This window comes from Aplidium turbinatum, chromosome 7, assembly GCF_918807975.1.
Source record: "Aplidium turbinatum chromosome 7, kaAplTurb1.1, whole genome shotgun sequence".
Classification (NCBI taxonomy): Eukaryota; Metazoa; Chordata; class Ascidiacea; order Aplousobranchia; family Polyclinidae; genus Aplidium; species Aplidium turbinatum.
This window is the reverse complement of record NC_137478.1, coordinates 27011128-27026305: the sequence shown is the minus strand read 5'-3', so window position 1 is coordinate 27026305 and position 15178 is coordinate 27011128. Positions and strand designations below refer to the sequence as shown.

Sequence of the window (15178 nt, the reverse complement as noted above, 5' to 3'; positions counted from 1 at the left end):
CAGAAGTGACGCTCTAACCAATTGAGCTATCGGGGCGGTTTCTGGTTTATAGAAAGGCTACAGTACAAACCATCATGAGAAGGAAATACAAAAATAAAATACAAATAAAAACCCAATAATCTGCTGCAGTGCAAGATTAATTTAAGAGAAAATTGTGCTGTGGGGTGAAATTTAGAGAGAATAAGAGTTATAACAGTGAAATAACAAAACCAAGGCTAATCAAATATTATATAAAGACTATGTACAAGGAGAAAAGCAAATGATGTGTTTTCGGAGTGATGGTACACATTCATTAAATAGCATTTATATATATTTAAATGTATTATTATTAATATAAGATTATATACTGAAAGCTTCGGGTATTCATCAGGACAATTATCGTTTCTAGCACTAGTTGCAACGTTTATCTGATGAAAGTAAAAGCAATGACAAACACCTTGATTTGGCCAATCTTTGAAATACCGTATTTTACGGACCATAAGGCGCACCGGACTATAAGGCGCACTGTCAATAAATTGCTTTGATTAGTTTTTTGTTCATACATAAGGCGCACCGGACTATAAGGCGCACCGGACCATATATAATAGTATATCGGTACTGGTTTTGAGTGTAGGCAATAAAGCACTACCGCACTTGATCCATACATAAGACGCATCGGACCATAAGGCGCACGATCAATTTATGAAGAAAAAAAAGAATTTAAAGTGCGCCTTATGGTCCGTAAAATACGGTAATGTGTCTTTTACTTTTTCTTGCCTTTAACCGCACTGCAGTATATATAACTTTGTAAATTTCATTTTTTATGTTATAAATTCGCTCTGAGGATGTGCATTGTCACGGTGCGCAAAGTGTCAGTGAAGCAATAAATCAACCTGTTGCTTTTACTTTCACTTTCATCAGATGAAAATTGCAACTGGTGCTACAAACAAGCATTGTAAGATTAGGGTGGCCCCTTTTGAGGCAATTTTTTTATTTTAACTTGCCTGGGTGATAAATTTTTGCCTTAGCCCAAAATATTATTAATTTCAAAATTTTTTTGAAATCTGACCTCGTTTAGACCCTGCCCCAACAGCATTTTTAAATTGAGCCCCTTAAATCACGTTTTTAATGATAAAATTAGTACTATTAGAGCTAGGTGTATGTTGTTGGTATTCATTTTTATTGCCTTTCGGAAAGGAAGACACTTGCATGCCTCAATTCAAGATTTGAACAACTTTTTATAAATTCATTTTATAGTATCAATGTAAATGCTTCTTAAATTAACCGATGAAGTGATATGATATCTTTCTGAGAGTTAGGCAAAAGACAAAGTGATAAAAGCAATAATAATTTATTAACCAAGAAGTAACAGCACATCGCATTTCATACGATAGAATCTATGTTTGCTTGGATTTTCTGGTGACACGATACTTTTTCCCCATCCTTGGCTTTTTTCTTTTATGGTGCACAAAGCTTGACCAATTTGTCGTTTTTGCCTGGCTATCCGTCCAGATGCTGCAGTTGTCAGTTTAACTCCACGTTCTACAGATTGAGTGTGACCTGGATAATTTAGATGAAGAAGATATTCCTCAAATTGCTTAACGTTAATGCATGATTTGGTCACGAAAGGTTTGTTTTTTTTTGTCGTATCAGGCTTCCACTCGGTGGTTGAACATTTAGATCAAGTGGACGGGAAGGCAAGGAAGACAATCTTTGTGTCCACTTTCAGGCATGCCTTTAAGTGTCCTGCCAGAGACACAGCCGCATGCTCTTGAGCGGTGTCGAACCGGCGCCCTTCGTTTGCCATTCCAGGGCTCGCACCACTCGGCTATGAAGCCGACAGGGGAGGTTCCTTCAAGGGATAAATTCCTTTTTTGTTTGAGAGGTAGGATATTGTGGAGCACCCACTGCCATATGTGGTTATCATTTCTGTATAAGATGTTGCCTTAAAATTTAATTTGGGAAGGAGAAACTCTCGCACTGAAAAATTTTGTCATTGACTTTCATCATTGGTGGTGCGCCTAATTTTAGAGATTAGTTTGACTACATCAGCACTGATGGTTTTGCTATCATCGTCCAGCATTGCCAAAAGCACATTTTCGGGATTTTTTTTGTAAGGTACATTTAATATATTTTATCCATGGATATGTAAACCCTTAGAACTTGTCATCCCAAACTCAGCCAGCGAGAATGGCACAGTGGACCAATTTTGTTATTAACTGTTAACTCCAGAGATGATCATGAAAGCTCTGAATTTGTTTATAACAAAATTGGTCCACTGTGTCATTCTCGCTGGCTGAGTTTGGGATGACAAGTTCTAATAGTTTACATATCCATGGATACCAAATGCACCTTACAAAAAAAATCAGCTTTCTCGGAAAATATATTGTTGGCGTTTATTGGAAAAGTTACATTCAAGCTAAATATAAAAGTACTATCATGGATAAGCCAAAGAATCTTTTTCAAGAAGTGCATTGCAAAAGAATCTATTTAATGGCAATGAAGTGCTCCTAGTCATTCAACAAAGTGTTCAACAAAATTGCTTTTTTGCTCATCCCGAAAATGTGCTTTTGGCAATGCTGGGCGATGATAACAAAACCATCAATGCTAATACAGTCAAACTAATCTATAACATTTGGTGCACCACCAATGATGAAAGTCAATCGTAAAATTCTTCAGTGAGAGAGTTTCACTTTCCCAAATTAAATTTTGAGGCAACATCTTATACAAAAATGATAACCAAATATGGCAGTTGGTGCTCCACAATATCTTACCTCCTAAACAAAAAACTAATCCTTCCCTTAAATGAACCTCCCCTGGCCAAATCATGCATTAAAGTTAAGCAACTTGAGGAACATCTTCTTTATCTGATTTATCCAGGTCACACTCAATCTGTAGGACATGGAGTTAAACAGACAACAACAGCAACTGGGCGGATAGCCGGGCAAAAACGACAATTTGGTCAAGCTTTGTGCACCATAAAAGAAAAAAGCCAAGGATGGAGAAAAGTATTGTGTCACCAGAAAATTCAAGCAAACATAGATTCTATTGTGTGAAATGCGATGTGCTGTTACTTCTTGGTTAATAACTTAGTAGTGCTTTCATTACTTTGGCTTTTGCCTAACTCTCAAAAAAAAATCATATCACTTCATCGGTTAATTTAAGAAGCATTTATACATTGATACTATCAAATGAATTTATAAAAAGTTGTTCAAATCTTGAATTGAGGCACGCAAGTGTCTTCCTTTCCGAAAAGCAATAAAAATGAATACCAATAACATATACCTAGCTCTAATAGTACTAATTTTATCATTAAAAACGTGATTTAGGGGGCTCGATTTAAAAATGCTGTTGGGGCAGGGTCTAAACGAGGTCAGATTTCAAAAAATTTTTGGATTTATTAATATTTTGGGCTAAGGCAAAAATTTATCACCCAGGCAAGTTGAAATGAAAAAATTGCCTCAAAAGGGGCCACCCTATTGTAAGATGTTCCGTTCGATTTCTTTTATTTCTTTCAGTACTTGATTCCATAATAACTCTCCATTGAAACATAGCATCTCTTACCAAAGTTTGATGTTATGGATTGCAAATATAAATCATTCTCTTTGTTTTGACTGGTGCTATAATGATAAACTCGATTTTTGTAGTTAGTATCTTTTTCGTCCCGGACGCGTTAATGACGAAAAATAAAATGATTGATTGATTGAAACTTTATTTGCAAAAGCAAAGCAGCCAGCAAAGGCCGTGGCAGCATTTTGTGCACATATTTTTACATGAACTTTGCAGTCTCTAATTTAGTCATGTTTTCAATTCTGAGCACATTCAATTTATGATAAAGAATAGTTGTACTTGTTGATCTTGGAAAACATATACACGATCAGACAAACGTGTTCAAACACTTGAATTGGAGCAAGTACTGTAGTGTAGAATTTGCCCTTCTCCAGTTTATAATCTAATCGAGTATTGAATCTTATACTGAAACTTATTCAAAGTTTATTTTTAAAGTTTTATATATACCAAATATGCTACCGTATAGTACTTTTTTGCAGTGTGTGTGTTGGGCCCATGCCTATTTTATACTTAACAAACTGAAACTATTAACAGTTCTTGTGATTGATGGCGGCTGATGCAACATCTACTCCTTTCAAAGAGTCCAATAAACTAGCTATTAAAACAACATCTATAACTGATGAGTATGAAGTCAACTGGAACCAAAAGTTAGGCACAGGTATTTCAGGACCTGTCAGAGTTGCAACCAAACGAAGTACTGGGGAGACTTTTGCTGTCAAGGTTGTTCTTGATAGATTGAAGTCTCAACAAGAGGTGCAAATGCACTGGGCCTGTAGTGGTCATCCAAACGTAGTTACCCTTTATGAAGTATTTCGAAATGAACTGCAATTTCCTGGTGAGTCAGGATCTCAAAGTCGTTTACTGTTAGTGTTGGAATTAATGGATGGCGGAGAGTTGTTTTTTCGTATCAGCAAACAGAATGGTTTTACTGAAAGGCAAGCAGCTGCAACTACCATGCAAATTGCACTGGCTGTTCGGCATTTGCACGTCAAAAATATAGCTCATAGAGATCTAAAACCAGAAAATATGCTTTATAAAAGCACTGCTGAAAATTCACCGATCAAACTTTGTGACTTTGGCTTTGCAAAATTGGATAATGGGGATTTAATGACCCCACAGTTCACCCCTTATTATGTTTCACCCCAAGTGTTAGAAGCACAGAGAAGGCACCGAAAAGAACGAAGCAGTGTTAGTGTGGCAACCCCATACACTTATGATAAAAGCTGTGATATGTGGTCACTTGGAGTAATTATATATATTTTAATGTGTGGTTATCCTCCATTTTTTTCTGAACACTCATCTTCAAGACGTGCTATTGATCGCAGCATGAGAAAAAAAATAATGAATGGAACTTATGAATTTCCTAATCGTGAATGGGATAGAGTTTCTGATAGAGCAAAAGATGTAGTGAAACAATTACTTTGTGTTGATCCTCATGATCGGATGAACATTGAAGATCTATTTCATCATCCTTGGTTGACAGAAGAAGCTCCTGACACACTTTTACAGTCTCCGATTTATATGTCAGACGAAGCTAATATGGAAGAAGTGGAACTGATTCATGAAACTCATCTAAAGAAAATGAGAATCCCAGATAAGCCTGTGAATTTAAAACCGATCGAAACCGCTATCAATCCAATATTTCTAAAACGAAAAGAAACTAGCAGAAAAGAAGAACTCCAAGGCATTACTTTTTCCTCTGCCACCACTCCCATCCCAGATACATTACCTCAGAAATCTTTGCGTCATGTAATTGCTCAATGCATGTACCCAGCAAAAGATGGAACTGATCCCATGAAAAACTTAGAAAATGCCGTGCGTGAAGCAGTGAGGCAAAATCATGACAAAGTTGCTCTTTTGAATATGCTTGAAAGTTATTCATGGAGTGGTAATAAATTTGAAAAGTCTATCAATGTTTTAGACCTTGCACTTAGCGTGAAAACTATTTTGGAGTCACTCCTTTAACTTGTGTTTTTGTTAGAAAAAGTTGCTATTGTAACTGTGTGACTTAGATTTTGTCATTCATTGGTGATATTGACAGGTATGATGCTCCATGCTCAGATCCAAAACTGTGCAACTTCCTATTGCACTCTGGCCTATGTCACCAACAAGAATGTTTTTCTCATTGTAATGTGTATTACTCAACTTTGGCACTTGGCACCAAAGCATCTCGTACTCTTATAGATTTTCTCACAAAAGTCACAATATTAATTGGTTTAATCACTCTATTTGTGCTCTAATTTATCAATCCGTGTTGTAAATGCATTTAGGATATATGTGACTTTAAAAGTTGCCTTTCTGCCTATGTCGTAGTTATGTTATTGTCGTTTACATTTTTGCATTCTGGTGCATGTGTTTTTCTGCATTTTTTTCAAAAATGATAACACTACCTATTGTATTGTTCTACCTGTTCTTTTATTCTCTCATGTTTAATGTTCATGCAATGCATTTTGGTTGTGTCATGGATTTTTTTTAATACTCCATGGTCCCTACCATATAAAAACGTGCTACATTCAATGAGGGGTCATTCTTTGCAAAATCATTCATAATTTTTATCTGTTGCCAAATTGTCACCCATAATCACAGATTTCAGTGAAATTCTGACAGGGAGTAGAGTGTGCTTTTTTTATCAAAATTAAACCAATTTTAGAAAAATCAAAGATTTTTCAAGTTATTGCCCTTTAAAAATGGGGCAGTTTGTGATCGCTCAAACATGAAGTTGTTTAAAAGCTGAAAATCAGATTTGTAAATTGACATAACTGATGTACTTTCCAACTTTAAAGCATGAAATTTGTTAAATACCTTGCTCATGTATTAATATGTTTTGCATGAAAAGTTTTAGCAGATTCTGTCATGGTTGAATGATTTTAGAAACATCTTTTGCAGTTTGTTTTAATAATCAATCATCTGCGATGCAGCTATGATCAATTGTGGCAAAAATGTTTATTCTTAAATTTTTTCAAGTGAAACTACTCATGTAAGCCTTATAAGGTCTTGACTTACCCTGTCCAATTACAAAAAGAAAATGTTGTTTATTTTGTTGATATGAGTCAAAATTCAACCATTCCATATTTAGGCGTTTTTGGTGCTGGTATCACATTTTGAATGGTAATTTGCTTATAATACATGATTGATCACAGTTGCAAAGGTATAAAAGTTTTGATTTATCTTACTTTCTTGTGTATTGGGTGAAAAAATTCCACCAAATCTTTCCAAAACCTTGGGAGATTGGCTTTTGCACGGGGGTGCAAGTTATATATACTACATGAGTCATAAGGTTGTGTTTCGACAAAGGCATGCCACCCATACTGTTTCAATTGCATACTAACACAAATGTTGCTATCTCACAGAACAACTGATATTTGGATTTTGACCTGGATGATTTGGCAAAGAATGACCTCAGCATGAATGTCGAATTGATTATTTGCTTTTTCAATTTACCTAACTTCTGGTCCAACTTTGATAATAAATGTTTTGTTAAATCATCTGAATAGTTATCAAATAACAGAGTTTTTTGTACCGTACTTCTAAAACCTTGTAAGGGCCACAATCTGATTTTAGACATTCGTTTGCAGACCAGTTCTGATTTGACCTTGTTCTTTTGAATTTGTACAGTGCGTTTTAGTTTTTTCCATTTAATGGGTTTACAACAACTGATTGTTATTTTTCACTTAGCGTTTTTGCACTGTAGTTAGGCGGAATGGCCCGTTTCGGTGAGTTCCCTATTCGGTGAGAGCCCTATTCGGTGATTTTTTTTTAAATTATTGGGTACCGTAGCCTAATTATCATTGCCGTTATAGCGTTAGGGGGTAAGGGTTAGGGGTTAAGGGTTAGGGTCTTATTTCAACGTTTAGCGACGTTAAAACGATGTAAAAGCGGCAATGATAATTAGGCTACGGTACCTGATAATTTTCAAAAAAAAATTTAAAAAAATCACCGAATAGGGCTCTCACCAAATCGGACTCACCGAATAGTAGCAGACCCGTAGTTAGGATGCTGACAGCCTTTGGGGTATTTGTGTTCTCATTCTGTTTGCCTGTAGACAATGGCGTATGCATGAGGGAAGGGTAATCCATGGATTTAGTATTTTCTTAGTCTATAGCAACATTGTTACTTGCTTTGACAGTGCTATATCAAACATGTAAAATGCCATACCGTACTCTACTTTGTTAAATTGCTGAAACTTTTTTTTTTTAAAACGGGAGCCAAAGCTCAATGCTCCCCCCTGTGTACACCATTGTCTATTGACATGATATTTTGACCTTAGGCAAGAGCTACAGTATTATATTTACTTCACGAAAATGGTGTGGTGTTATAGTGGGAAAGGTTAATGTTGATACAATAGGTATTGGTGTTAGTATGAATGGAAGTTACCTATGTTTGACAGAAATAATATCTTCAGCAATGAAAATATTCCCATCATACCGTACTCTTAAATTATATCTATTTGTGTTAAATAAATTCCAGACAGCAAATCAACCGTTTTCTTCATTCTTTCGTTTCCAGGCGTTGAATCAATGTAAAAAAACGGTTGATTTGCTGTCTGGGATAGAGTGCATTGGTGCATAATATGAACTACTGAAATACATGCCTGGCAAAGTAGTGTCCCCTATTTTATGAGCCTATTTTTCAATCCTTGCTTCTATGCCCCTAGAGACTGTTCAAGCATCATATGAATGGGGGTTGAAAAGCAATTTATTACATCTAGTGTTGCGGTGGGATGGCGTAACGGATAAGGCGTTGGCTTTCCATTTATGCAAACCTGGTTCGACTCCCGGCTTTCAGCTGGTTGTTGAAAACATCGCTCACCTCTACCTAGCTAGGGTGTAATAAATTGGGTTGGCATAATTGCTGCAGGAAAGGCGGCCGAGAGAAAGGAACTGGCCAGTGGCCACCCTACTCTCCTTAGTGCCGAAGGCTTAGTACAATGACAACCTTATCTTCTCATATCCGACACTTGAATCAAGTATGGGAGCACCTTTATCTTTTAGTGTATCTACATTTGTGCGGTGCCAACAAACTCGTCTGTTTAATACAGTGTTTTATAGTCAACAACATTTTCATGTTTTGAACTTATTTAAGTTTGAAAACAAGTGCAATGAGTCCAGTCTAACAGCATATCATAATTATATCACATAATTGTCATGCTTTGCTTTACCCTTTTCGTCTATATATGATACTAAATGTTGCATAAGCTGTCGACCTACAATCCCAATGTGTTCTGATTCTCTCCCTAGGGATGTTATGAGATATTTACGCAACCCAAACCACTGTACCGTCTGGATTCTAGTACTTGCAAGCTCTTCAAATACCACATAGTGGCCTCGGGGATGTATGTGAACCATTGTATTACTTGATATAGGATTAAGTAAAGCAACATGTTTAGCTTCAATCTTCATGTATGGGGTAGTAAGGAAAAGCAAGAAAATGAATTTATATAACATTTAGGATATGCATATCCCAGGAGTCGACTGCCTGATTTTGGTGATTGGTTGAACACACTTTTTGAGAAGTATTTGGTTAAATCCCTAGTGAAAAAAGTTTCTCATATATTGGGGAATTTTATTTTCCATGGGGGGCTTTTCCTTATATTTTTTAAAAAGTGTACCGTACTGTTTGTGTAAGCATTTTTAATATTCACTGTTATTTTATGTTTTAAAAGAAAAAAGAACGACCAACGTTTGACATGAAATTGTGACACATGCTGTTTGGGAGTTATGAGGTTAATAAGCATTATCGAGTCGTTAAACAGTCCATTACCTGTTGCATGGTTCCAGCGACTATGTGGAGTAAGGTGGAAAGAACCAGATGCAAAAAATCCTCTTTTTCCGCTCAAGAAAGCTGCATCTTCCAAAAAGAGTTCTACTGAATACAATTTCCAAGTTTTATATCCCTCTATCAGATTGCTTGCCGAAGCAGGGTCAGAACTTGCTGGGGAACCGTTTTATTATGCATTCAGTCTTGCTTGTACCATGTTTTTTGATGTCACTGTGGGACGTAGAGCGATCATCATGCTGACTTTGACAATGTACATTGGGCAGTCGCTTAAGGTGATCTATGTTTTAGTAATTTTTTTTTTATATTCTAAAAGTATAAAAAATAAGAATTTCCTGAATCCGGTCAATTTGAATTCCAAAACCAGAATTTTAAATACAAATATTTTATAATGCTTTTTTTCGCAGGACATTCTCAAGCGTCCAAGACCATCTTCCCCACCAGTTGTTAGGTTAGACTCGTTGTATGAATGTGAATATGGCATGCCTTCAACTCACACCATGACTGCCATAGCGTCATCATTTTCTTTTCTTGCATTTTCTTCTGGAGAACACAAATTACAGGTTCTTGATTCGTATCAGCTATTGCCACAATAATTTTGCTTAATTGTACATGATTATGTGCATTTGATAAAGCTGGAAGCTTTGATGTCTTGGCCTTTGTACAATATAAGTCGTTGTTTATCAGCACATATTCAGGCTCGTTTTGATTTGCTGCGACCTCATTGGTTGATTGTGTGTAGGTTATCTTGGCGGCCAGCATGTGGTCATCAGCTGTCATGATCAGTCGCATTTATTTGGGGATGCATACAATATTGGTAAGGGTTCTTCCGCATGTTTGCTTTTGTTTAGCTTTATTGACACTTTTCACTTAGTACTAAAACGAACTGTATCGATTGTATCGTATAACTTTTACGATCAAATATCTTATTAAAGCAAGTTTTGTAAAAGAAAAATGAATTGTAATCAGATTGTTCTCAAGCCCTCACTAACTGTGAGAGAAATCACCGACCACCGTATATATGTGAGGCAATCTCCAACTCAACTTCCCAAAAATTCATGGTTTTTGCTGTAGGTCGATAGTCTTCGTGACGTTGTGCATTGTCACATTTAACAGATGTTGTATGATCGAGGTACTTGTACAACAAAAGAACCGATATACCAGTAACTACGTATAAACACTCACTGCTAATGCAGTGAAAGCAGAGTTCTTCATCTCCTCATGTAATGGTGTTGCTGTGGCTTCCTTACGTTATGGGATGTTGAGAAAGATATTTTTTATCTTTTTAAAACCTCCGCGGCACCAACAATGGTCGTGGTTTTTACTTTTATCGTTGGATTTTTAGGAAATCTTGGCGGGGGCAATGTTATCATTCATTCTTCTTGCTTTTCATCCCATCGTGTCGTGGTTCGATGAAACCCATATGACATCCACTACGTCAATGTCGGTTAGCATTGCTTTTGGGTTTCTGGTTCTTGCGTGGGTCATGTTCATGCTTGACAACGATACTGACGAGTCCTCTGGAATGAAGCGATGGAACACCGCTCCAGGCGATACCGCCAAGATTTTAGGATTGTGCTCTGGTAGGTGAATTATCCAGCCAGTCCCTTTTTACATTGATTCAACGTCTGCGCCGTTTCCGAATTCGACACAAATATTCCCAATGCCTTGTTGATAAATCTAGTAATCCAGGACATATTGAGCAGGTGTTTGCCGCAGCAGCTTCTTATCTGTTGCCACATTTTAAACAAACTAGTTACTTGTAGCCTACCATTGCTTGTTTTGTAACTTAATTTTCTTGATCTAACAACTCTTTCAAATGCCGGGAGATCTACCTAGACGATGTAGGCTGTAGCCGAAAACTTTCGCGTCTTTTTCTTTATAAATAACGTGATTTACCAGCAAAGTAACTTCTCTGCCAAAGTTGCATCAATTTATTTTTACAGAATGGCAATTTTTCCTCGACGCCTTTACGTATGCCACTTTGACAAAATTCTTTATTTTTACATAGATTGAACGTCTGCAGACGTTGAATCTATGTAAAAATCACGATATTTGTTATCTGGGCAATAAATTCTTTGATTGGTAGGCTACGTCATTTACAAAACATATTTTGAAATTCAATTAGCGACTGGAACTCTTCATTTGCAGGTTTCCTTATTGGAACGAAGTATTCTTTCTCGACATACATCGACAGGTCATTATCCTGCGATATTCTACGCTTCACAGAAACTGGTTGTTTTTTCACGCTGTATCTGCTAAGGTTGACTGTTGGTGTTGTAATCGTGGTTCCTCTGATGTATGTTTTAAGAAAGGTTTTACTTCATGCTTCCATTCGCTTTAATGGATTCTCGTATGACGACTTCAATGCAGCAAAGCGCGTACGTTCGGTAGAGTTGCCATATAAGTTTTTCACTCCCTTTCTTTCGGCGACGGTTACCACGGCCGCAGCGCCGGTTGTTCTGCAGTATTTTAGACTTTGGTAGCTTCTGATCGCGACTTGGCAACATGGAAGTTTTTAAATTTGACTAATTTAATATTCTTCATACAGTCCCTGATAAATATAGTCGTTGTGCCCAGGGGTGCATTCCTAAAATTTTATTTGGGGGGGCTCTAACACTTAGCTGTGTTGTTATAGACAAAGTATGTATAAGTAATCGGTGTAGGTTAGCCAACAATGTTTACCTTTTTTAAAAGGAAACACTGTTCAATTTGTTTTTACTTCTGAACTTCATGTCGAAAAACAATCCATGCTAAAACATAGCTTGAAGTACAGAAAAAGGTAGAAGCAACAAAACGTGAAAACGTGGTTGAATCCGATATAAAATTATAAGTTTGAAATTTGGATTGGTTGCTACACTGCAATCTCCTTTGCTTTTTTGTACTGCGTAGGCCTACACTTGAAACTCGATTTGCATGAGCTAATTCCAATCTCTTAACTCAATTGTAAACTTATTTGTATGAGCCAATCCTAAGCACACTTGCAAAAACATTGACTGCAATAGGAAAGTAAAGAAATGCAATTCTTGAAATGAGCGCTTGTGGTTGCAGATTTGCTATATAAGAACCAATAAGCTGCCAATGTGACAGTTATACTAAAATCTCATTTAGTTATTAACGAACAGTTTAAAAAACTCCAATTACGGCAAAAGCATATTCCAAGTTGGTGCAAACGAGATTGCACAAAACAAATAGCCTAGCCTGTCTGCCAGGTCTTTGGTTTTATGGGCTAAGTTATAAGCACCACGACAGTCCTTGATTTTAGCCAGCAAACAGTTTTTGCACAGATCTGAGTTCATTCAATGTGGGCAGCTTAGAATGCTTAACTTGAATATCCACAGCCGACCGATGAGTCTGCAACCACTTCTGAGTTGCCGCAGTGCCATTCCATAAATGAGGAGGTGGTCCATTGATGCTGATGAACAACAATGCTGAAACAAGTGATATGGTCAGCCGTGATCGTAGCGGTGTGATGACCAAGTTCATTTGTGAAAATCCACGTTCGGCTTCAGCACAGAGCAACTTTATCGTATCTGGTATATGACAAGGATTGTCAACATACAATCGGAAATAGGAGTGATGACATGAAATCTCTCCTCTATTTTTCGTAATCTCTGCTCCCCTTCTTGCCATGGAACTTCGACTGCAGCAGGCCATAACTCTGGTACAATAATTTCCAAGCTCTTCACAGAATTTTCATTGTTGGTGTCCACCATCCTGCTTCCAATGTTGTCAACCAAAGCTTGAATAAACCGATTACGATCAAAAGAAGGGTAGTCTCTACGTCGAGCTTTGAACTGGTCCAATGTTATGCCTTTAAAGGAGTAGTTTTTTGTACTTCCGGGACTCAAGTTAACAACTTCATCAAACGAATACGTTCCTTCTTGAATAGCTTTTTTTATTTGAAGTAGAGAATTAACAGTCCATTTGACATGACGATTAGCTACTACGAATTTGATATTCCCAGTCTGGAGAGTTTCTGACAAAAGTGATAATTGCCGAAGACAATCTTTTAAAAGCGCCAGATCTTCTACGAATTCCTTGGTGGTCATTTTGATGCAGAGACCTCTGAACATAGCCCGATCTGTTGCTCTAATATTCTTCCTTTCTGCGAGGGTTGTGAAGTGTTTATACAATGCTGGGAAACTATTCCACAGAGCATTGATAGCACGATGTGAGGACGCAACCCAACGCACACTGAAAATTTTACCTACTTTCTTCAACTCGACATCGAACTCTGTGGCAATGCTGCTCAGTTTCCAATGCAACTTACGTATACTTTCTTCACCATCGATTATCTCAGAGGTGTGCGGCCCGCGGGCCGAATGCGGCCCGCGAAGAAAAATTGTGCGGCCCGCGAAGATGTGCTAATTTTGAATTGTGTGCGGCCCGCAAAACGTGTTTATAATTTAGTTTAGTCTGGTACGTGCGGACAATTCATTATAGAGTGGATTATTGTACATTTCGCACCTTCTGTTAACCATTTTAGAAATCTCCCACCGGCCACCGCTAATCCGATTGTATTTAATTATTTGGAACGTTAGTAGATCAAGAGGCACAGGATTGCACAGAGAATAGCTCAAACTATGAAACAGTATTCTGACGGTAATTTTGTGAAGCAGTGTTTTATCGATGTCGCAGAAGAAATGTGCCCTAAAATGAAGAGTGAGTTCGAGAAAATAAGTCTGTCACGGTGGATGATAGCAAGGCGTATCGATAATCTTGCTTGTGATATTAGTGACACTCCCAGGGATAAGGTGAAGAACTTTGTTTCATGGAGTTTTGCAATCGATGAAAGTGCGGACCAGAAGGATACAACACAGTTGGCCATATTAATTCACTGAAGTAATTGATGCTTTTGACAAGTTCGAACTGGACTTGTCCAGCTTATGCGGAATTGCAACTGATGGTGCTCGATCCATGCCCGGAACTGGCATTGGATTCATAAGTCTCTTGAAGTGCAGTAAGTTTCATTCCAGCATGAGGGCTCAACCATCGTCAGTTTCAAAAATTTCTGGATGATCTCAAAACGGTACATAAAGATCTGCTGTACTTTTCCGAGGTGTGTTGATTAAGCAAGCGCTGCATGTTGCGACGATATTACGAACTGCGGAAAGAAGTCGTGAATTTTTGAAACTTAAAGGGCACCCAATAGCTGAAATGGAAGACAAAAATTGGAAAGGCGATCTAGCTTTCTTGGTGGAATATAACTACGCACCTGAATGATCTCAATACAAGTTTGCAGCGAAAATGCGAATAAAATGAATGGTCACATAAAAGGTTTTATGAACAAATTAAGACTTTGGAAAGCCTACACACAGGAAATCTTTTCCACTTTCCAACTTTGAAAAACAATGAAATGAATCTTAAGAAAACTAAATTTGCAGACCAACTTGAAAAATTATTGTATGATTTTTGGCTCGTTTCAAGGACTTCAAATCTCATGAACATGTAAGAAAATAAATCATGTAATAAATCATGTAATAATGTATTAGGTAGATCGCCCATTTGAAGAAGTGTCATAGTACCAGATCACCTTTTTCAGTTGGTTTTTCCCATTTTTGCTCATGAACATGTGTTTGATATATTCTCTTCGCCATTCAACACAGACATTGACAAAGCACCAGTTGATATCTAACTTGAACTAATTGATCTTCAAGAGAAAACGGATTTGAAAGCAAAGTATTTAGAAATGAATCTTGGCGATTTTAACCGAAAACATCTCAACCAAGATGACTTTCCACATCTGAAAAAATTCATGGCTTCCAAAATGGCTCTTTTTGGCTCAAGGTATTTGTGCCAACAATTTTTTTCTAAAATGGGCGTCGTAAAATCTCAATATTGATCGATTCTG

The 15178-nt window shown here is 37.2% G+C and overlaps 1 protein-coding gene and 1 pseudogene across 2 annotated transcripts in view; both read left to right on the top strand.

The window, feature by feature from the left end:
- The window catches only part of LOC145774013 (sphingosine-1-phosphate phosphatase 1-like), a 45791-nt gene extending 33459 nt beyond the window's left edge, over positions 1 to 12332 (top strand). Inside the window, exons 2-6 of one of the 2 annotated variants that reach the window (XM_082585142.1) lie at positions 8588 to 9599; positions 9732 to 9887; positions 10067 to 10141; positions 10670 to 10907; positions 11476 to 12332. In XM_082585142.1, coding sequence (XP_082441268.1) covers positions 9267 to 9599; positions 9732 to 9887; positions 10067 to 10141; positions 10670 to 10907; positions 11476 to 11810 — 1137 coding nt within the window. In that variant the 5' untranslated portion in view covers positions 8588 to 9266 and the 3' untranslated portion in view covers positions 11811 to 12332. Of the gene's footprint in view, positions 1 to 7559; positions 9600 to 9731; positions 9888 to 10066; positions 10142 to 10669; positions 10908 to 11475 lie in introns of those variants that run through there. The other variant, XM_082585143.1, reaches the window with a different exon arrangement.
- On the top strand, positions 4352 to 5643 carry LOC145774263 (MAP kinase-activated protein kinase 5 pseudogene; annotated as a pseudogene).
- Positions 12333 to 15178: the final 2846 nt, after the last annotated feature.